At 49.5% G+C, this 22,925-nt stretch overlaps 1 protein-coding gene across 6 annotated transcripts in view; it reads left to right on the top strand.

The window, feature by feature from the left end:
- The first annotated feature begins 3,880 nt into the window (after positions 1-3,880).
- GNB1L (G protein subunit beta 1 like) overlaps positions 3,881-22,925 on the top strand; it is a 160,417-nt gene continuing 141,372 nt past the window's right edge. For 4 of the 6 annotated variants that reach the window (XM_069100840.1, XM_069100836.1, XM_069100841.1 and 1 more), the window contains exon 1: positions 10,825-10,940. Coding sequence is in view for 1 of the 6 variants with exons in the window: in XM_069100835.1 (XP_068956936.1) it covers positions 10,788-10,940 (153 nt within the window). In the remaining 5 variants the exon portion in view is untranslated. Of the gene's footprint in view, positions 4,068-9,370; positions 10,941-22,925 lie in introns of those variants that run through there. The other 2 variants (XM_069100835.1, XM_069100839.1) reach the window with 2 other exon arrangements.

Below are 22,925 nucleotides of genomic sequence, written 5' to 3'. Positions count from 1 at the left end.
CTCTCTTCCTGGATCCTCTCTTTAGGTGCTCAGGATGCTTCCTCTCCTGGTTCTCCTCCCCCCTTTCTGACCGCTTCTTCTCTGTCTTTTTGCTGGATCCTCTTCTAGTCTTTCTAACCATAGGTGTCCCCCAGGGCTCTGTCGTGGGCCCTCTTCTCTCCTCCCTCTGTACCACCTCTTTGGGTGATCCCAATCAGCTCCTCTGGATGCAATTCTCACCTCTTTGCTGATGGTTCTCAGATCACTTATCTGCCTCTAACCTTTCTGCTGACCTCTGGTCTAGTATCTCCAACTGCCTATTAGAGAACTCAAACCGAATGTCCTGCAGATGCCTTAAGCTCAATGCGCCCAAAGCTGAATATGTTATCTTTGCCCCCAAACCTTCCCCACTTCCCCCCAAACCTACGCAGGCAGCACCGTTGTCCTGCTCCCCTAAGGTTGGCCACCCTGGGCTCTTCACTGCCCTATACCCGTCCCCTCCCATGTCCTATCCTTTGTCAAGGTCACTGGTTTCTCTTTTGTGGCACCTCTCAAAGATGTCCCCTTCTGTCTTCTGACACCCCTACCACTCCAGTGCAGACCCCATCTTCACAGCTAGAGGGGAGGGGCGCAGACCCCCCAAGCAGGCTATTACAATAGTAACTAAAATACTAGAGAGTAGTCATTGTAATAGCCTGCTGGGAGGAGGGTCCGCCTGCCTCCACTCTCCCCCTCTAGTCCATCCTCCATTCAGCCACCAAGGGATTTTCCTAAAGAGCAGATCTGACCATGTCACCCCCTTACTCAATAAACCCCATTGGCTCCCTATCACCTCTGGGCTTAAATATAAAATCCTCTGTTTGCTGTCCAAAGGCCTTCGTTAGCTGCCCGCCTTCTTACCCCTTCTACCCTGCAAGATCCAGTGACCATGGGCCTCTTTGCCCTCCATGTCCTGAGGTGTTTTCTCTGTCTGTCTCTATCCTTGGCCCTCTCCCTCCTCATTTCCGCCTCCTGGCTTTCCCAGCTTCCTTCAGATCCCAGCTAAGGGAAACCTCTCCCGAGCCCTCTTCATTCCACACCTCTCTATCACGTCCCACTTACACCGTCAGTGACTTGTTTGCACACAGCCGTCTGCCGTTGTCTCCCCATCAGACTGTGAGCCCTTTGAGAGCAGTGCCCGTCTTTTGCCACGGGGCTTAGCACAATGCCTGGCCCATAGTAGGGGCTTTACAAATGCTTCCTGACTGTCTTTCTCACTATAATGCAGAGGAGAATGGTCGAACCAAGAATGGGGCCTTGACTGGCGAATGCCCCACGCCTTCCCCTTTCGGGCCACACAGCCACGGTAGGTACAGAAGGCCAGTCCTTGCTCCTAATCTGGGAGCAGGGCATGTCCCTTACGTGTCATGATGATATTCTGGAAGCGAGGCCCCCAGCCTCGTTCACAGTGGGGCCCCACAGCCCCTCTGGCCTCGTCAGAGATAGCTGTAGGATTTTATTTGTCTCTGGATGCCGCCTTTAAAAATCACACGAAAACCCTATCCTGAAGATGATGGTAAAGGACAGAGAAGGGGTCACAGCGGGATCAGCAGGATGGGAAAGATCTTTGGGCGTCCCCAAGCACCTGAAGGCCACCTCAGGGTGGGGAGAGCGGGCTTGTCCTGCTTGGCCTGGGAGGGCAGAGCCGGGAACAGGGAATGGGGTAGACTTAGGCTAGAAGTCAGGAAAAGTGGGAAGCCCGGGAACTGTCCCCAGGGGGATGGCTGCCTGGGCATGGGGAAGGCTGCTCTCCCTCAGGGAGAGGTTCTCTGAGCAGACGTTGGTGGCTCATTGGGCCAGGGTTGGGCAGAATACCTTTGCAGGTACAAGTTGGCCTAGCTGGTGGGGGTGGGCATTGTGGAGGGGGGGTGTGTGTGTGTGTGAATGCCTTTCAGCTCTCAGTACGGAATTCCCAAGGTATTATCCAAAGGCTACTAGGAGACAGAGACCCTGAGGGTGGCAGAGAAGAGGGAGGGGGAAGAAGGGAGGGAATCTGAGGCCCCAGGGAGGGAGCCCCCAACCTGGGGCTTAAGCCACTGGCTGCAGGTTTCTGGGGAGGCTTTAGTAGGTAGGACCCCTTGTGTGTTCTCAGCAATCTGGGGCAGGGATGTCATTCCTAAGCCCTGTCTTGGTTGGGAGCTGACAAGGGGATGTGAACCTGAAGGCAGGAGCTGCCAGGCTGCCCACAGTGATGGAGGGCTCTGGGATTAGGGGGATCGGAGGCCCCCACATGAGAGCAGGGCAGGGCAGGGCAGCTGTGAGCAGGAGGGGGAAGAGCAAACAGACTTACACAGCCCTGTATTTACTCACCGAGGGCTAAAATAATCTCATTGTTTTCCAACTGTGAGTTGACAGCAGTTGAGATTCCACTGTGAACTTATGAAGCTTAGAGGGGCAAGAGACACAAAAGAGGCGGCTTGTTTCCCAAGCGCACACCTAGAAAAACCTACAAACGTGACTGCCAGGTGAGAAGCGGTGGTGGAGGGCGGGCCGGCCTGCCTGGGAGCTCGGGGGCCTCTTCTTTCCAGAGCTGGGGGAGGGGTGGGACAGTCCACCCTCTCCGGGGACATGAGGGATGCCGCCCCATCAAGGGGACCCCACGCGGGTTCCTCGAGGACTCCTCAGAGGCTGACCCTGGCCTGGAGAACTGCGGCTTTTGGAAGGGAGTCTAGAGGCCAGCTGGTCCAGTGCCCTCATTTACAGAGGAGGAAAAAGGCTGAGGAAGATGAAGACACCTGCTCAAAGGTGCTGGGTACTGGGTGGATGCAGTCACACTGGAACGAGCAAGGAACCAGGGAGAGGAGACTGGGCACTGTTGTGGGCCTGCATAGGTGCTCAGGCTCCCATCGGAGGCTTTCTGCTAAGTCTGGAGATACAGCAGCAGGGTCTCTATCAGGAGACCATTAAAAAAGGATTTTGAAAATGAAGAACTGATCAATTCGGGGACCATCGTGACTCCATAGGACTGACAGAAATGGATGTGAAGGACAGATGGAGAATGAGACAGACATGGGCAGACGAGGCGAGGCCAGTATCATGAGCCTTGGTTACAAGAGACTGATGGGAGGGAGAGGAGAGGGGGAGGCAGGGGAGCCTTTGGGAAGCATCTTCAGTTGGAGAGAAAATGCCAATGAAACATTTTGTGGACTGTCTGCAGCCCCTTGCTCTGTGCTGTGCACAGCCTCCTCTGACTTGCTGTCCTAATGGTCTTTTAGCCAGGCTCCTGCTGGCTCCTCACCCCACCCTGCACTCTGGGGCCTGCTGGGCTGTCTTTTTTCCCCTGGAGTTCAGTGTTATGATGGGTTTTCGTCCCCAGCAAACATGGCTGAGCTCCTGTTAGGGCCAGGGCATTGTGTGAGATTCTGTGTGAGAATGACTGAAGCCCTGCCTATCGAGTGCCTGGCTGTGTGCTCAGAACTAGGCTAATGTCAGCTTCTGTTTGTTGTCCCAGGTGGATGCTCATCTGGGAGAGTTGTTTTGGTCACTTACAGAGAGGCAGGGTGGGGACACAGAGAGAAGGCGATTCTGAGTTTTAAAAGGTCAGAAGACTAAGCCACAAGGAAGGCCAAGAGTGAAAGGGGCCCACAGTGGGGGGACAACCCTGGCTTGGTCTTCTGACCCTGTGAAGCTCACAAGGCTGTAGCTTGTGCTCCTGGGGTCCATACTGGCCTTGGAGGGGGCTGGGAGGCATTGTCCCTCTCGCCATCGGCTAGGGAGAAGTCACACTAAGAGAAAGCCCAGTCAGCGGGGCTCCTCTTCGCCATGTGGTTAACACACCCAAACCAGGCACATCAGAATGTCTCCACATGCTCTGAAGTTTCTCCAAGGTATTTCTATCATGCATGATTGCAATTCTCCCAGCTTCATCCACGTTGGGGAGTGTTTCAGGGGTTCTCTGCATATGTTCCTAAGGATGGGGCTCAGTGGCCAGGCCCCTCTTCCATGAGCAATGATTTACAAGACACCCCAAGCCCTCAGGGTGACCCCTGAAGCCCCTGGGGAGCTCCTGGAGCCGGTTGGGAGGATGAGCTCAGAGCCCCTGGAGATAGGTAAGTATAATTTGGAGAAGGGAAAAGCCCCAATCAGGGGACTCAGGAAAGGCTTTCTGTCGGAGGTGGAGCCTTGAAGAAAGCCAAGGATTCTGCCTTCAAGTATCTGAGGGGCTTTTTTTTTGGGGGGGGGGGAAGGGCAGAGACTCAGCTTTCTCTGTTCGGCCACAGCAGCAGGAAGCTATAGAAGGGAGATTTCGGCTCCATTTTTGCTCAGTGTCCTCATGTCGAGGTCCATTCCAGAGGAGGAAGGTTGGTGGCCTCCCAGCTTAGTGACCTCCCCAGCACCACAGGCGATCCAGGTTGTCTTAGGACAAGATCTGTGGTCACTTATCAGGACTCATAGGGGCCTTAGAGACAGATGAGTATGGCGTCTTCATTTTACAGATGAGTAAACTGAGGCATGGAAAGATTATGGGACTCTGCCAGGATCATGTTGCTAGTAAATGTCTGAAGTAGAACTTGATACTTGTTTCTCTGGTCCCATCCAGTATGCCACGTTAGGCTGAAATTCTTCCTTAGGTACAGGCTGGAGTAGGTGGCACTGGGGGACCCCGTGGTTCTATGATTCTGTGGAGATGCACCCCTTATCCCACACCCACACTGCGTAAAGACTAAACTGGTGCTGAGGGGAAACTGAGTGATTATCGGGACAGCTTAGGTGGAGCAAGGGTTGGTGATGTGGGCTTGGAGACAGAAGACCTGGGACACTGTCTAGGGCCAGGGGAGGGGAATCTTCGGCCTTTGGGATTCAGTCAAGAGGCCACACTTAAGGATCTAGACGGCCACACGTTTCTCACCCCTGGACTAGACAGAGTGACCCTGGGTAAGTCACCTAACCCCCTCAGGCTTATTCTCAGTTACTTAACCTTTCTCAGTGGTTACTTAATCTCAACTGTACAATGCGGACAACAGTATCACCTACTTCATAGGGTTTTTGTGCCGGTCAAATAAGAAAGCATCGTTAAAGTGCTTTGTAATCATTAAAGCATTATTTAAATGTTAGCTATTATTAGTATTATAAATGTACTTAACATTAATAATTAACAATAAAAAGAAATACTCGTAGTAACAGACAGCAATAATAAATGAACGAGAACTATTACCCATGAACGTGATGTGTCAGACATTAATTACCCAAGAAGAAGAAGACTAGCTAGTGCTCCCCAGCCCTCTCCTCTCCGCCTGGGCCACACCCAGGGACAGGCCACGCCCAGGGCCAGGCCACACCCAAGGCCACGCCACGCCCAGGGCCAGGCCACGCCCAGAGGCTAGGCCACACCCTCGAACTCTGGAATTCCTCTATCCAAGCACACTCTCCTGCCTTTCCAGCCGAGTCTCCTCACTCTTCCTAACCCTGTTCTTTGTCATCGCTGTGAGCCCTGGGCCCTGCATCCCTCAGTGGGGTGAGTGGGACTTTTAGGCCGACCTCTTCATGTAACGGCTCAGGAAACTGAGACTCAGGGAAGTGGCATGGAAGCATCAGAGCCTCTCCTCGGTTCTGTAACTCGACCTACAGTCGGCCAGCTCAGCGTTGGGTTAATCAATCAACCCCCAATCAATAATCATTTATTAAGCACAGTGCCAGGCACTGAAGATACAAAAAGAGGCCAAAGCCACGGTTGGCATAGGAATGCTTGTTGACCCCTCCCCCCGACCTTCTGTAATGATGTCATGGGGAAAGGAAAGCTGAAACTGCCCTTTCCTCCCCCCATTAAGGGATCGCTGCTGGCCTCAAGGAGCTTACAATCTAACAGGAAGACAACATATAAACAAATACACACAACACAGCTGGAACTAAGAGGCAAAACTGGGATAAAGAGGGGCTGGGGAAGGCAGGATTGGAGCTGGGACTTATGGGGAGCCGGGAGGTCACTGGTCAGAGAGTAGGGGAGAGCCGGGACAGAGGGAGAAAATGCCCAGGGCTGAAAGTTGGAGGGCAAACGTCACTAGAGAGATCAAAGAGCTGGGGGCTCTATCTCACTTGAACATTGTGGCTTCTGTGCTGTCTCTCCCATCAGTCTATGAGCTCCTTGAGAACAGGGACGATTGGTACTTTTCTTTGTACCCCCAGCCCTTAGCACGGGACCTGGCACAGAACAGGCATGAAATAGGTGTTTATTCAATGACTGACCTACCTTCCCAACCTTATTATTATCACGAGGGTTACACCCTCTCTGCTGACCTCCCATCTCACACCTCCAACTGCCTTTCAGACATCTCCAAATGGATGTCCAGGAGACATCTTAAATTCAACATGTCCAAAACTGAATTTATCTTCTTTCCCCCTAAACTCCGCGGGTCCCCCCCCCGCCCCCGTCCCACCTTCCCCATTGCTGTCCAGGGCACCAGCCTCCTCCTGGTTCTTCAGGCTCTCCACCTAGAAGTCATTCTGAACTCACAATCTCTCCCCCTCACCCCCATATACAAGCTGTTGCTAAGGCCTGCAGATTTCCCTTTAGGACCATCTCTCCAATACACCCCTTCTCTTCTCTGACAATGCCCCCACCCTGGTACAGGTCATTACCTCATACCTGGCCTATTGTAGTACCTGCTTGGGGTCTGCCTACAAGTTTCTCCCCACTCCTGTTCATCCTTCATTCAGCCACTTAGGTAATTTTTCCTAAAACTCAGGTCAGATCCTGTTGACCTCCCCCTGACTCAATAAACTCCAGAGACTCCCTACTGCCACCAGGAGCAAATTCACAACCTCTACTTAGCATTCAAAGTCCTTCCTAAAGCAGCCTCCTCCCTTTCCCATCTTCTCATACTTTACTCCCCACTATCTACTCAATCCAGTAACACCTGCCTCCCGTCTGTTCCACCAATGGGACTCCCCCTCTCTCAGCCTGCCTCCTATAGGAAGCCTTCCCCTGCCCCCTCTTCATTCCAATGCCTCCCTCTGCTACTTATTTCCTATTTATGCTGTGCAGAGCTTGTATTGCACACATTTATTTGCATGTTGTTCTCCCCCCCCCATTAGATTGTAAGCTCCTTGAAGGCAACACAGACTGCCTTCTTCCTCTTTTGTTTTCCCCAGAGCTTAGCACAGTGGCTGGCATGTCACAGGTGTTCATGGTTGGTTATTGTCCTTCATGCTCAGTGGACCAAAATGATATCACCCTGTTGGAGTCAAGGTACAGTGTGTCTGACTGTGGCTGGTCAGACAAACAGGAGCTCGGAATGCTCTCCCACAGGTCGGGCACAAAGAGTCTGTGTGGACATTTGGGGGGGATTCTCTAAATTTGCGCATCCTGCGTTTCCTTTGAGCTGTTTCAATTCTGCCTTGCTCACAGAGCTCAGCACCTTCTCTGAAGTGGGCGGTCCTGTGCCAGTGTCTCCCATGTCACACAATCAATTCCTAAGTTCTTCAGAGGGACCTTGAGAGTGTCCTTGTATCACTTCTTCTGACCAGCACATGAGACCTGCCTTGTATGAGCTCTCCATAAAATAGTCTTTTAGGCAAACATACATTAGTCATTTGAACAATGTGGCCAGCTTCTCATTGTAGCACTTTCTGCCATAGAGTTTGATAGCTTGGTAGTTTAGCTTGAGAAAGGACCTTGGGGTCTGGTACCTTATCCTGCCAGGTGATCTTCAGAATCTTCCTAAGACAATTCAAATGGAAACAGAACCGTTTCCTGGCATGGTCCTGGCTGTGTATTGAATGCATAGGCATAGAGCACAGTGGGTGAAAATGCCTGGAGTCGGGACATGGTGTGTCTCCTTCTACAAACAGCCAGGAAGTTGGCTCTGTATCCCACCTTGCTATTTCTCTTCCTTAAACCCTCCATCTCCCCTTGCTGTCCCTTTGAACAGGTTGTCTGTCCCCCTAGCTTGGAATGCAGATCCCTTCCAACATTTCCCCCAAGTCCTTTCCTTCAGGATTCAATGGATGTACTGCATTCCACAGGAAGGCTTCCTGACTACTACCACCTCTTGCCCAACCCTGTGCTGGTGTCCCCTCCAACTGTCCAACTTTTTTTTTTTTTTTGCAGAAGTCTATGTAGCATGGGACTGGAGGTCAGTTTCCCTCCACTAGAGAAAAGTCTTTTGTGCCTGACTATGGGAGTCTTTGAGAGATGTAGGAATTGAATGAGTTTTAAAGGATCAGGATGTTTTTCCCTCCTTGATCTGTTGGGAAGAGGTCTAGGAATCAAAGTGAGAAGTGAGGAGAGACCCTGAATGATTTTGAATGGAGACCTTGAAGGGCTGGGGACAGGAAGGAGTTGAGGCAGCAGCCCAATTCATGGTCAATTCCAGAGTTCCTTGGCCTACCACCATCCCTGTTTTCAGTGGCCACAAGGGACAATTTGAGGAAAAGGAGGAGAAGGCTACCAGTTACCCATCTGGCCATTTGGTAGACTAGGTATAAGATGAAATATTTCAGTGTACAAAAGAACCTATGTTAAATCCAGGGTTTTCCTTTTCTTAAAATTTGTTCAAAATTTATGTTTAATGAATACTAATACCAATAAAGATCTGATCAATCCTAACGACTTCGGTTTTCTTGCTTCATTATTCATGAATAGTTACAAGAGAGGGAGGTATGTACAGTAAGAGGTCAAAAAGCCCAGAATGTCTCTGGATTTTCTTCCCAACATCTGGCTGGGGGGCTCAGGACCTATATGAGAGAGACTCTTATTGGGTGCATGAAAGAGCATTTATTAAGTCCTTACTATGTGCCAGGTTCTAGAATACATGAATCTGGGGTTTCCTTTTAAGCAAACAGAGAGTGGAAAGAAGTTTGGGTGTCTTGTGGGGACTGGGCTTGGGTGTTGTGTGGTCACACAGCAAGGTTCCCCTTTGTTTTCTTGTCCTGGGACATCACACTGTAGGGGTGCAAAGAAGAAAGGGAGATTACTGTAGTAATCCAACAAGTGAATCTTCCTACTATAGTAAAGTGTAGAGTAAGAAAAGCTCTGCAGATAGAGGATCTGGGTTCAAATCCCACCTCTGACACTTACTAGCTCAATTGGTGGACTTTACTTAAACTCCCTGCACCTCAGTTTCCTCAGCTATAAAATGGGGAAATTGGACTAGATAGCCTCTGACATCCCTTCCAGCTCTAAATCTGTAATTCTTAAATAACTCTCACAAATGTATGGTTACATTTATATATACTTTTATGTGTACATGTCTCCATTAGAATGCAAGACTTTTGTCTTATGAAGTGGGGGGAAGGACTCAGTTTCCCTCTCTCCATTCAACGTAATGAAAGAAAATGAAGGGCAGATAACAGAGGTAATCTAGTATTAATGTATTAATGATGACCAGTACCTATGTCCTGTCATTCTTTTAAGAAATGTGAAGTTTCCAACTTAATTGGAAAAGCAGCTGCCCAGGTACACTGACTGAGGAAAAACTGAAGATCTTTAAAAAGCTAGGCCCGGTCACAGTGTGAGAGCTGGTCAGTCCAAGAGAGTTCAAGGTACAGAGGAGACACATCCAGGGAGGAAAGACACATAACAACAGCATTGCACAAAGGAAGAAGCTTCAAGGATCAAGACCCCCGTCAGCTGGTCATGGATTCAAGAGAGAACTGCTGCTACACAGAGCCGACCCGGGGACTGGGATTGAGCCATTGAGATGTCGTACCCACGTGGAGCCGTGTGAAAGGCTGTAAGGGCTGGAGGTGGCCGCACGTCCCCCACAGTGTAATAACTCACATCCATTCCCAGTCTTTGTGGGAGAGGGAACCTCAGGTTTATGGGGGGGGGGTGATATTTTGTAGCTATATTTTTGGAGGTTTATTTTAAAACCAGATCATCTTAATAAATGTCTTTGCTTTGAACTGACTGTATCTACCGGCTGATTATTAAAGGTAAGTTCAGTGGCAGAGCCCCATGACCCATCATTTTAGGAGCAGAGTCCCGCACAGTAACTGTAAATACTGGCTGAGGAGCCGACTTCTGCAGGACCCAACGTACAAGTGAGCTGGGGACCCGCTGGAGGATCTCCAGAGCCAGTTCACCCGGTGGGAGCCACATAAACGCTTGCAATGTCAGGTCTGGTGCAGAGGAGCGCTGGGCTGGAGGTCTGCGGGGCGGGTTCACTTCTGAGCCGAAGTTTCCACATCTGGAGAAGGGGCCCCACGTGGCTGCCCCAGGCTCGGATCAGATAAAGCAATCACTGAGCCGTAAAGGCCCATGTCAATGTCAGTCACTGTTACAGTAATTATAACCACACCATAATTATAACACAAGAAGTATACATTGTTACATAAACAATGATCCGTCACAACCACCGCGGCGCGGGCGCTTCACATTCGCCCCTGACAGTAAATTCAGGACTATTGAAAGCATCTCCCCACAGAGACAAAGGGAAGGTAAAAACACCCCCAGACGCGGCAGGGCTCGGAATTCCGGCACCAAAAACAACCTGCAGACAAAAGAAACTCAGGGTGGGAGGTTACTAAAAATAGCCTTCTTGGGGGAGGGGGCGGGCGGCCCGGCCTGGGCAAAAGCCTGGAGGTGGGAAACGGCGCGTTACTACGCTCTCCTAACTCCAAGCCCGTCCGGCCGGAGCCGTGGAGGGGACGCCTCCGGGAATGGGACAACCGGTCAAGACCACGCCTCGGGGAGGCCTGAGAAGTTCAAAGGGTCTTTGCCCGCTCGCGGAGAGCCTCGGTCCCGCGGTCCAATGAGAAGCCGCTTGCGCCCCTTCCGGGCTGGAGCTTCCGGCCCCTAGGAGCCACACGTGGGCCCCGCCCTCTGCGTCATGTCTCGCAGTCGGTGCGCATGCGCACGCTATACCCGGGCCCCCCCCCCCTTCAACGTCCCAGAGTATCTGTGGGCTCCAGCTGGCGCGCATGCGCAGCAGCCTTCATGGAGGCCGGACCTTGACGCGTGTCAGTCGGGGGCGCGGCCACAGGTTGGTACCTCTGGGTCGCAGCGGGAGGGAGCACGGGCGCGGTGCTGGTGGGTTTGGGGTGTGTGCTAGCGGGCCCGGGCCCTTCGCTGCCGGGAGCGCCGGAGGACGGAAGGCTTCCCGCGCTCCCGGAGGGCACTTCCGGCGGCCCAGCGCCCGCACTTCCGGGAGGGCGGGGCGGGTGACGTCACCGACACGCCCCTGTCCCCCGCCGTCCGCTCCTCTTTAGTCCAGGCCAGGGGAGGCCGAGTTGGGCCCGAGTTCCCGGGTCCTTCCTGCTGGCCATCCCCGCGCCCTGCGGGGCTCACGGGAGCGCCTTCCTCCCCATCTGCGGCGTGCAGCCGGGAAGTGGAGGAGGCGTGGCGGGGTCACGTGACTGATACTGACGATCCTTCAGGCAGTCTAGCAACCAAGCATTTATTAAGGGCCGCCTGTGTATTAGGAACCTGCCTGAGGACACTGAACTCAAGGCTTACAGCCCCGTCCTCAGGGAGCTTCCATTCCGTCCGAGGAGACAACATGAGCATCCTCTAGGTGGACACTGAGTGGGGAGTTCCGTGAGGATGCTCCCTTCTTAGGTGTGCAAGGCCCATTGTGCGCATGCTCCCATGAGGTCCTTCACCAGCGCCCAGGGAGCATGGCCTGGCCTCGGCATTATGCAGGCCAGCGCCCTGATGGAGCCTGCAGCCCCCGTCCAATGCAATAAGCAATTATGAAACACCTACTGTGTGCCAGACTGTGCTAAGCTCTGGGGCAAAAGACAGCCCCTGCCTTCCTGGAGCTTCCAGTCTAATGGAGGTGGGGGGAACATGCAGACACATATATACGAAGCAAGCTGTAGACAGGATAAATAGGAAATAATTAACAGAGGGAAGGTACTGGAGTGGGGGAGACCCAAGTTCAAAGGTGAATGCAGAGACTTAGTAGTGCTGTGACCCTGGTCAAGTCACTCTGTGAAATGGGGATAGTAACAGCACCCCCCTCCCGGATCAGAGACAGCAGTCATAAAGGGCTTAGCAGAGCTCCAGGAGTGTTAGCGGTTGTGGTGACTTGCGTTTTCTTACATCAGGAGAATGCTGTCAAACCCAGAACCGGTTTGGGCAGCCTCTTCATCTAGCAAACCACGGAATGGCCTTCCCAATGTCGTTTTGTGGTTTTCTTTTGTTAGACTTCCCAGTTGCATTTTGTGCTTCTGTTCTAAGACACTTTCCCACCAGTTATTGGGGCAGATTTGTCTGTCTTTAGGCACGATGTCGTTTTCCATCATTGATTGGTGTCTCAGAATCGGTCGTTCTGGGGCTTACACAGGCGTCAGGACTGAGTACACGCCTCGTGTGGAACACCTCATCCTGGTTCCTGAGTGGGGACTGATGCGGAGGTGCTGGGGGTGTTTGGGGCAAAGGGGCGGAGGCAGTAAATTCGCCTGGAAAGGGGGTCGCTGTGACAGCAGCGGTGGCCTCCTGCACATGGAGGCTCTCCGCACCATGTGGGAGATTGGATGTGGCAGAGGAGGGCGGTTGGAAGACCCCGCTCGAGACTTGGAGTTTAGCAGACAGGCCAACAGTGGGAAGGTTCGGGTGTCGCTCCGGAGACTCTTGGCTCCAGGAGAGGCCATGCTAGAGAGACTGCTTTGGGAGACAGATCTGGGCAGAGTCCGGCAGGATCCTGCTGACCGTTGAGTGCTGACAGAGGGCTGGCTGTGCCCTTCATCCCACTCCAGGCAGGTCGGTTCAACAGAGTCTTACAGATAGGTCTGTACACAATTTAGGACTTCGTTGGATCTGTGATGTCTCTGAAGGGGGTACACCCACCTCCAGAGCAGACTGCAGCCCCTTCATGCTTTAACCTGTGTGATCTTTGCCCAAGTGTTTACGTGATGGGCCTCGCGGTCTGGGAGAAGCCTGGCTGGGAGTTGCTGGTCAGTTTCTCCAAGACGGCCAGCCTGCCTTCCTCCTCCTGCTCTTGGGTGATGGACCCAGCTCCTTGGCCATCTGCTGCCCAGCTCCTAAGGGAGGTAATGAGGCCATGCTAGAGGACCTGAGGGGGAGGAGAAGGGACGAATGCATCATCAGCTGGGCAGTAGGCATTCTTTTCCTGCCCTTCTTGCTCTGACCCCTTTGGAGTGGCCATGGGTCGCACTGAGGCAGCTTCTGTTGTGACCCCAGGTTCCATCGACCAGCCACCATATGTCATCCTTGGTGGAATTTACAGGGAAATGTCTGTGGGCATCGTCCTCCACGGCACTGGAGAGAACGTTGGGGTGTGTGAGTCTCCCTGTCTTACAGCTCACTGGGCAGTGTCCTCAGGATTATTGGGCAGAGCTGCCTCTGGGCTTTATCTCTCCAGGAATGTCCAATGATCTCGGCATAAGTGTGGCAGATGCCTTGAAGAGAGCAGCCAGTGTAGCTGTGCAGACCTTCTGTACACAGCAGGCATTTAGTATATGAGTTCATCAAATTGAATATTATATGTGTCACATCACATCATATTTGTGCTGTATTGTGTTAGAGGCTAGGTTCTGTTGTAATTCACAAAAGAGAAGGATCATGGTGGGCTGGCTCGTCAGGGGAGGCTTCATGGAGCACGGAAAGCTGAGCTGGGCCTTTGAGGAGAGGTGAGGTTTCTGTTGAGGTGTGGGTGGGGAACGGTGTATCTCAGATTGGGCCACAGCCCTGAGGGAAGGAAGGTGGCCTTCACCGAGGCCAGGCAGGGACCTACACTGACTGGAACAGAGGGCTTGGGTTCAGGAGGGACACTGAGGCAGTGAGCTACAGTGGGAAGGAGACTGAGTTTGGAGTTAGGATCCTGGCTTTGAATCCTGTCTTGGCCACAGGCTTGTCTGTGAAATGAGCAGGTTGTACCTGATGGCTTCTCAGGTCTTTCCCAGTCCTAAGCCTTTACCATGAGGTTAAGGTGGGGCCAGTGGATGGAGTGTCTGGGATGCCGGGCTCAGAGTCTGGATGGGAACCAGGAGGTGACAAGGGGCTGTCTCATTTTCTTGAGCTAAGGAGTGACATGATGAAAACAGTCTTTTGGAGAGATTGATTTGGTAGCATGTAGGATGGGCAGGAATGGGAAGAATCAGGAGGCAGAGAGACCAGTTTACAGCCTGGACCAAGGAGGCAGCTTGAAGAACGGAGAGGAAGGGATGGATCCGGAGAGACGATGAAGGAAGAGTCAGTGGGATTTGGAGAAGGTCCAAGAGGGAAGAGCCAGAGGCCCCTTGTCTCTGTCCAGCCCGGGTGCTAGGGCCTTAGGGGGCCTGCTGGCATCTACTGGGATTGAGAGCTGGTTGGGGTCTGGAGTTTGGGGGAGGGCTGGAGATGGAGGCAGGAGGGCCACTAGACTTCCTGGCCCCACCACCTCCCTCTGCCATTAGATTCCAGGCCCTGCCACTTCTGACCTGTGAGCTGACCACTTACCCTCCCTGGGCCTCAGTTTCCTCTTCTGTAACATGAGGGAGCAGATGGCCTCTGAGGCCCCTGGCAGCCTGGAGTCAGAGAACCTGGGGTCATTTCTGTGGCTTATGGCCTGTGTGACCTTGGACAAGTCAGTGTCCTCAAGCCCTGGCTTTCTCCTCTGTGAAAGGTGGGAGCTGGGCTGGACCCCTCTGAGGTCTCTCCTAGCAGGAGGTGGGGAGTGCTTGGAGAGTTGCTCTTAGGAGTCATTTGTTCACGAATGAAGAGGTGAGAAGCATTTGTTGAGAGCCTTCTGTGCCAAGCACTGTGCTGAGCATTGGAGAGACAAGAAGCAGGGCAGGGCCTGCCTCCATGGAGCTTCCATTCTGGGGCGGGCGGGGGGAGCAGTGGCTGGAGAAGGGACTTGGGGAGAGTCAGACATGGGAAGCAGACAGCCTTAAGGAGCCCCCCAACTCCGAGCTTGAACATATTCCTCCTTTTTCTTTTTTATCTTTGGAGGCTGTTAGGGTTAAGGGACTTGCTGCTAAGTGTCTGAGGCTGGATTTCAACTCAGGTCCTCCTGACCCCAGGGCCAGTGCTCTCGCCTTGCTGCCATACCCCTTCCCCCTTTTTCTTTTTTTTTTTATAATTTTTTTTTTAGTTTACATCATTCATTTCCACAAGATTTTGAGTTACAGATTTTCTTTCCATTTTTCTCCTACCCACTACCCCAAAACAGTGATGCCACTGTATACCCCCATCCTCCAATCTCTTCTCTCCCATATCTCCCCCCATCCCCCCTTCAGCTTTCCAGTAGGGCACAATGGATCTCTATGTCCCAGTGCCTGTATATCTTATTTCCCAGTTATATGTAAAATAATAATAATAATACTAACACATATTTTTTAAGCATTTGATTTTAAACCTTTGAATTCCACATTCTTTCCCTTCCTCCCTTGTCTCCCACCCTCACTGGGAAGATAAGCAATTCAATATAGATTGTACATAGGTTGTACTTAGCTGTGCAAAACATTTCCATAGTGGATATATTATGAAAGACTGACTGTATTTCCCTCCATCCTATCCCACCCCCCACTTGTTTTATTCTCTACTTTGATCCCGTCCCTTTTCAAAAGTGCATGCTTCTAACTACCCCCCCAGCCTGCCCTCCCTTCCATCTCATCCCCTTCCCCCTACTCTCCTGAAGAGTGAGATACCCTATTTAGTGTGTATGTCATTCCCTTCCTAAGCCAAATTCAATGAGAATAAGGCTGACCCATTCCCTTTTGCCTTCCTGTTCTTCCCCTCCATTGTAACAGTTTTCCCTTGCCTCTTTTATATGATATAATTTACCCCATTCTGTCTTTCCCCATCTCCTCTCATTATATTCCTCTCTCACCTCTTAATTGCACCTTTTAAGTATCATCCCTTCTTATTCAACTGGTCCTGTTCCCTCTGTCTATGTATACCTGTACACATATATACATACACTCACATATGTATTCATACTTCCATATATCCTCCTATATAGACATATATATTATGTATACATAATATACATACACACACATTTCTATTCCCTACAAGTATTCTCATACTGAGAAAAGTTTCATAAGTTACAATTATCATTTTTTCCATGTAGGAATGTAAGTAGTTCAACTTTGATAAGATCCTTATGATTTCTTTTCACTATTTACCTTCTCATGCTTCTTGTATCTGAATGTCAAATTTTCTATTCAACTCTGGTTTTTCATCAAGAATGCTTGAAAGTCCTCTATTCCACTGAATGACCATATTTTCCTCTGAAACATGATACTTAGTGTGGCTGGGTAGGTGATCCTTGGTTTTAATCCCAACTCCTTTGACCTCTGGAATATCATATTCCAGGCCCTTTGATCCCTTAGTGTAGAAGCTGCCAGATCCTGTGTTATCCTGATTGTGTTTCCATAGTATTCAAATTGTTTCTTCCTGGCTGCTTGTAATATTTTCTCCTGGGAATTCCAAAACCTGGCTATAATATTCCTAGGAGTTTTATTTTTGGGATCTTTTGCTGGAGGTGATCAGTGGATTCTTTCAACCTCTATTTTGCCCTCTGGTTCTAAAATATCAGGGCAATTTTCCTTGAGAATTTCTTGAAGGATGATTTCTAGGTTCTTTTTTTGATCATGGCTTTCAGGTAGTCCAATAATTTTTAGATTATCTCTCCTGGGTCTATTTTCCAGGTCAGTGGCTTTTCCAGTGAGATATTTCACATTGCTTTCTATTTTTTCATTTGTTTGGATCTGTTTAATAGTATCTTGATTTCTCATAAAGTCACTAGCTTCCATTTGCTCCAATCTAATTCTGAAGGAATGATTCTCTTCAGTGAGCTTTTGAGATTCTTTTCCCATCTGGCAAATTTGGCTTTTTAAGGCATTCTTCTCCTCATTGGCTTTTTGATCCTCTTTTGCCATTTGAATTAGTCTATTTTTTAAGGTGTTATTTTTTTCAGTCAGGTTGTTGACTCTCATTTCATGATTTTCTTGCATCATTCTCATTTCTTTTCCCAATTTTTCCTCCACTTATTTAGTTTTCAAAATCCTTCTTAAGCTCCTCTATGGCCTGTAAGCAGCTTATTCTTTTTTGGGGAGCTTATGGTGCAGAAATTCTGACTTCATTGTCTTCTTCCTGTTCCATGCTTTGATCCTTTTTGTCCCCCAAAAAGGAATCCAAAGTCGGACCACTGTGCTTGCCTTGCTTCCCTTGTTTGCTCATGTTGCCACTCAATCACTTGACTTTTGAGCTTTTTGCCACAGTAGAACTCTGCTACCAGAGGGGGGAGCTTTGTCCCAATCTCTGGTGTTTTCTCAGCTGCTGGAGCTGTTAGTTGGCTGCCCTCTCTGAAGCCTCCACATGCTCTGGCACACCCCAGGACCTCCACTCCAGACAGTGATCCAGATCCAAGCAGGTTAAAGCAAGAGCGATTACCCCTCATACTGGTGCTTGGTCCCCCTACACTCTGCAGGCCCAGAGCTCTGAAGCTGCCATGTGGCAGTGGCTGCACAGCCACCACTCCTCAACTTCTTCTTACCCTCGGGGCAAAGGCCAGAGTGCACTTCCTAACTCCCAGGTCCCAAAGTCCACACTGCATTGACCTCTCACTTTGTCCTTAGCATGTATGGGTTGATAATTCTGGAAACTGCCAAGCTGCTGGTGATCTGCAGTGTCTCCAGCCAGAGGCTGGTTGTGGCCTCCCTGAGGCCAAAACCTTGGGCTCGCACGGGGCTGGACTGGGCTCCCAACACGCTGCACTAGCTGCTTCCTGCTGGCCTGCCGGGCTGTCTTCAGCAGGAGGTTAACTTCTCTCTGTCATTTTGTGGGTTCTGTAGCTCCAAAGTTTGTTTAGAGTCATTTTTTTTACATGAACTGGAGGAGGTGGGAGCGGGAGCCCCTCGGAAGTCCTAGTTCTACTCCGCCATCTTGACTCCACTCCCCTGCTCTTCCCCTTTTTCTTTTAAACATGTTTGTATTGTTCATTATTATGGACTTGACAGACACCAGCTTTGCTCTCTCCCTTCTTCCCCAACCCACTTTCCATTCTCAGTTTAAAAAACAAAACTCCTTAATGTCCAGTAATGCTGTTCAAGCCAAGTAGATCCACACTGGCCATGCCCACTACATGCCTCCCTGTGCATCTGAAATGCATCACTGCTCTGATGGGTGGCTGGCCTCTTGCTTCATCACCTGTAGCTGTGATGGGTCATTTCTTGTAACAGCCCTCATAAGGCTTTCAGAGCTGTTTTTCCTTAGTGTTTCCGGGCTCAGATACTTAGCACCACACCCAGAAATAACTGGCCGTGTAACCTTGAGCAAGTTACTTAACCCCAATTGCTTTAAAATTGTAGTTGGCTCAGTGGGTAGCGTGCTGGCTTGTAGTCAGGAAGAGTCAAACACAGTATCACACACTTACTGCCTGGGTGACCTTGGACAAGTCACACCACCTCTGCCTGCCTGCCTCAGTTACCTCATCTATCAAATGAGATTAAGAACACCTACCTCCCAGAGTAGTTGAGAAGATCAGATGAGATAATATTTAAAGCACTTTGCAGATCTTAAAGTACTCCATGAATATCAGATGCTTTGTCTTCATCATCATTATTGTTAACAGCAATAATAAGTTCTTGTCCTGGTTCTTCTCCCTTTAATCTGTATCAGCTCATATGTCTTCCCATGTGTCTGTGTCTTTTTTATCACTTTGTTATGGTGCAATAATATTCCATTACATTCAGACACTGTGATTGGTTCCGCCTTTCTCCAAATTGATGGGCACCTCTCATCTCCCAGCTTTTGCTACAACAGAAAGAGCTGCTATAAATATCTTTGTCCATATGAGTCCTTTTCCTTTGTCTTTGGTCTCAATAGGGCTAGCAGGAGTATCAATGCATTGAAGGATTTAGTGACTTTTGGTGTCTAGTTTTGAATTGCTTTCCTGAATGGCTGGAGCAGCATTACCGGGTCTGTTCTCCCATAGCCCCTCCAGCAATTGTCATCTTATTTTTTTGGAGGTGAAACGTCATTGTTGCATTGATTTCCATTCATCTTATTATGATTGATATAGAGCATTTTTTTCACATGGCCATAGGGAACTTGGTTTTCTTCTAGTACGCTGTGGGAAGGTTAATTTGGAACTATCCCCAGAAAGTCGCTGAGCTGTACATGAGTACCCCTTGACCCAGCTGTGCCAATACCAGGCCTCTACTGTAAAGAAATCAAAGAAAGGGGAAAAGGAACTATAGAGACAGAAAGATTGGTAGCAACTCCTTCTGTGATAGCCACAAACTGGAAAGGGGCTGTCCTTCCCAAGAGAGGCCTGGCCAAACAAATTGGTGTCCAAATGTAATACAAGAGTATTGTGTGGTCAAAAAATGAGACAGAGAGTTTTAGAGGAAAGGGGGAAGATGTTGATCAACAGATGAAGAGCAAAGTTAGCTGGGCCAGGAGAACAATTTGTACAATGATCATAGCATCCCAGAGGAGGCGACTTGAAAAGGCTTTCAAACTCTGATCAGTGCAGTGTCTGTAGTCTCCTGCCAGAGAGGTGAGGAGCTCAAGATACAGGAAGAGATGGACGGTTTCTGACATGGCAAATGCGGGTTTCTTTTACCTGACTGTAGCTCCATATTGAGGAGATTTGTTTTGGTTTCTGGTTTTTAAATTTGCTTAGTGGAGATGGAGGGAGGAGAGTGGGAGGGGCAGATAGATTTAAACAGTGAAAGAAGAAAAATCATTAGCACTTCCTGATCACATGCATGTTGGCTGACTTGGACCATTTATCTCTAGGGGGATGGTTCTTGTTCTTACATATACCCATCATTTCTTTTTTATTCTCCTAATAGTATTTTTCCCCTCAATTACATGTAAAGATAGTTTTCAACATTCATCTTTGTAAAATTTTGAGTTCCCACAGTGAGTAAGAGCACTGGCTCCAGAGTCGGGATGACCTGGGATCAAATCCGGGCTCAGATACTTAGCACCACACCCAGAAATAACTGGCTGTGTAACCTTGAGCAAGTTACTTAACCCCAATTGCTTTAAAAAAAAAAATTTTTTTTGAGTTCCAAATGTTTCTCCCTTGCTCCCTCCCCTCCCCCTTCCCCAAGACAGCAAGCAATTTGATATAGGTTATACATGTACAATCATGTTAAACATATTTCCACATTCATCATGTTGTAAAGAACAAAAGGGAAACTACAAGAAAGAAAAAACAAGAAACACCAAAAAAGTGAAAATAGTCTGCTTCACTCTGCTTTCAGACTCCCTCATTCCTTCTCTGGATGTAGATGGCACCTTCCATCATGAGTCCTTTGGAATTGTCTTATGATCTCGCATTGCCGCGGGGAGCCCAGCCTGTCAAAGTCAGTCATCACAGATACACATGATGTGTCTGTAATTGTGTACAGTGTTCTCCTGGTTCTGCTCACTTCACTCAGCATCAGTTCTCTGAAATCTGCCTGCTCCTCATTTCTGAGAGCACAGTAGTATTCCGTTCCATTCATATACCACAGCTTTCTCAGCCATTCCCCAATTAAAGGGCATCCCCTCAATTTCCAGTTCTTGGCCACCACAAAAAGAGATGCTGTAAATATTTTTGTACATGTGGGTCCTTTTCCCTTTTTTATGATCTCTTTGTTGCCCATCATTCTCTTGACTGTTACAACTTGATTGACTTGATTTCAGTTTTATTTACATCTGCAATCCCCCAACCCAACTTGGTAGGGTTGTATCCACACTTGACCAAGACCTTTTGGCTTTTTATGAGTCCTTCCCAGGATCCTGGATCTAGGACTGCAGGGATGTGAGAGGCCTTCTAATCCAGCGCCTTCATTGTGAAGATGAGGAAATTGAGACCCTTGTAAATTAAGTGACTTGCCCAGAGTCACACACATTGTAAGTGGAAGAGGTAGGATTTGAAGCCTGGTTTGGGGGCTAGTGCTTTTTCTGCCAGGCCACTTTTTGTCTGCCAGTAGACTGTGAGCTCCTGACCCTTGAGTTTTTTTATTCCAAGCCCCTCACACAGTGCCTGGGTTTTCCCATTATTGGCTCTCATATCTGTCTGTGGCCAGGCCAGGGCCCACTTGTGCCTCTGTTGGTTTGATGTGAGCAGGATGGGCACTTGAAGATGCTGCCAGACATGTGTGATGACCAGTGATTTGGAGGGAGCTGCTCGTCTCTTGGTCCCTCCAAAGACAAGCTGGCTGCCTCAGCTGCCAACACATTCTGGTGTGGCTGCATTAAATGCCTTTTGTCTGAAAAGATCAAGAATCACTGAGGGAAGAACAGTGTACATGGATGCCGGTCTGTGCCCAGGCCAAAATGAAGAGAGAGAAAAGAAAGCAAGAAAAGGAAAGGGGGAAACTGAGGAAAGGGAGAGAAAAGAGATTCAGTGACATATGATTGAAGAGCCCTGTCCTCAGTGGCCCTTGAGAACCCGTGCCAAGCCACCCTCCTACAGATTTGTATTTTCCTTTCTGTGTTTGTAAAGTACTTTACTGGAAGTAATCATAGTGTGAGTGCTGTAGTGCCGTTTTACAGATGAGGAAACTGAGGCCCAAAGAATTTTGATTAAGTTGAAGGTGACATCCTGGTCCAGGTGCACTTGGATTTTGGGTCAGAGGGCTGGGGGGGAGTGACATTCCTGCATTGTTGTCTGTGAAATGAAGGGCTGTCATAGAAATGATCTCTAAGTTCCCATTGGGGTAGATGCTGCAGCCATGATTTCATCAGCATAGGTAAGGCCCAAGTGAGGACCTGCCCAGTGTTAATGCAGGCCAACACCTTCCTTTTCACTTAGAAAGTCTTCTGGGATCAAACTGGATAAATGACTTGTCCAGGGTCACGCAGCCAATTGGTATCCAAGGTGGGACTTGAATTCAGGTCTTTTTTCCTTCAAGTTCAGCTATATATAAGTAGTTCTCAAACTTTTTGGTCTCACTGCCACTTTACACTCTTAAAAATGATCACAGAGCTTTTGTTTATGTGGGTTATAGCTGTCCGTGTTTACTGTATTAGAGATGAAAATGTTTTCATGATATTGTGATGATAGTTTTGACTTCCTGGGTCCCTGATGAGGTCTGAGTACCCTCCACGGATTCGTGGACCACCCCTTGAGAGTGCAGCAGCACCTTACCGTCCTCTTGCTAAAGTCCCTTTTGGATCTTTTGTCCTGGGAGGCTCCAAGGGCCCAGCTGGACAGAAACCCAGGCCTCATGATTTCACTTGGAGGGCGATGCCTCACGAGGATCCTGGGGCCTTGTCTGCTTTCTCTGCCGACTGCTGGGCTGTGGCTTACATGCTGACTCCTTGAGGCTTCTCCCTCTTACAAAGTAGGATTAGAGGAGAAATGTAAAGTGCAGGAGAGATTAGCCACTTAGTTGGGTAATCTGTGTGTGCTCAAAATGGCTGTTATTTCCCTGTTCCAGAAGAGTGCAGGAAGCACCCACTCTGTTAATTCTTGGTTCCAGTTAGTTAGTTACCAGACGATCTAGCATTAGTCACAGGCAGGTAGGTGATGGAGAGCAGGGGAGAGGGAGGAGGAGATATTTGGCAAAGGTGTGGCTAGGAGTGTGCTGGAAGAAACTAGTTCTCCTTCCAGTAATGTGGTTTTGACTCTCTCTACCTTGGTGTGTAAATACAGATAAAGATCTAGATTCGAAAACCAACATGCAGATTAGACTCAATCAGGGCTGACATTTCAACATAGATAACACAGAATATAACATTTGGGAGACGCAGAGAGACAGACAGAAAGATGCACAGAGATAAGAACAGAGAGAGAAAGGAAGGGGAGTGAGAAGAGAGTGAGAAAGAGAAGAGGGAGAGAGGGGAAAGGGAGGGGGGAGAGAGAGAAGAGAAAGGAGAGTGAGAAAGAGAAGAGGGAGAGAGAATAGAGTAAGAAAAAGATAAGAAGGAGAGGGAGGGAGGGGGAGAGAGGGAGAGAGAGGGGGGGAGAGAGAGAAGAGGAAGAGAGAAAGAGAAGAGAAAGAGAAGAGGGAGAGAATAGAGTAAGAAAAAGATAAGGAGAGAGAGGGAGGGCAGGGGAGAGAGAGAGAGA

Source organism: Petaurus breviceps, unplaced genomic scaffold (assembly GCF_028583685.1).
Source record: "Petaurus breviceps papuanus isolate PSGF00001 unplaced genomic scaffold, PetGlider_PUasm1.0 428, whole genome shotgun sequence".
NCBI classification, from domain to species: domain Eukaryota; kingdom Metazoa; phylum Chordata; class Mammalia; order Diprotodontia; family Petauridae; genus Petaurus; species Petaurus breviceps.
Note: the sequence above shows the minus strand (reverse complement) of the source record. Positions and strands in the feature narration are given on the sequence as shown.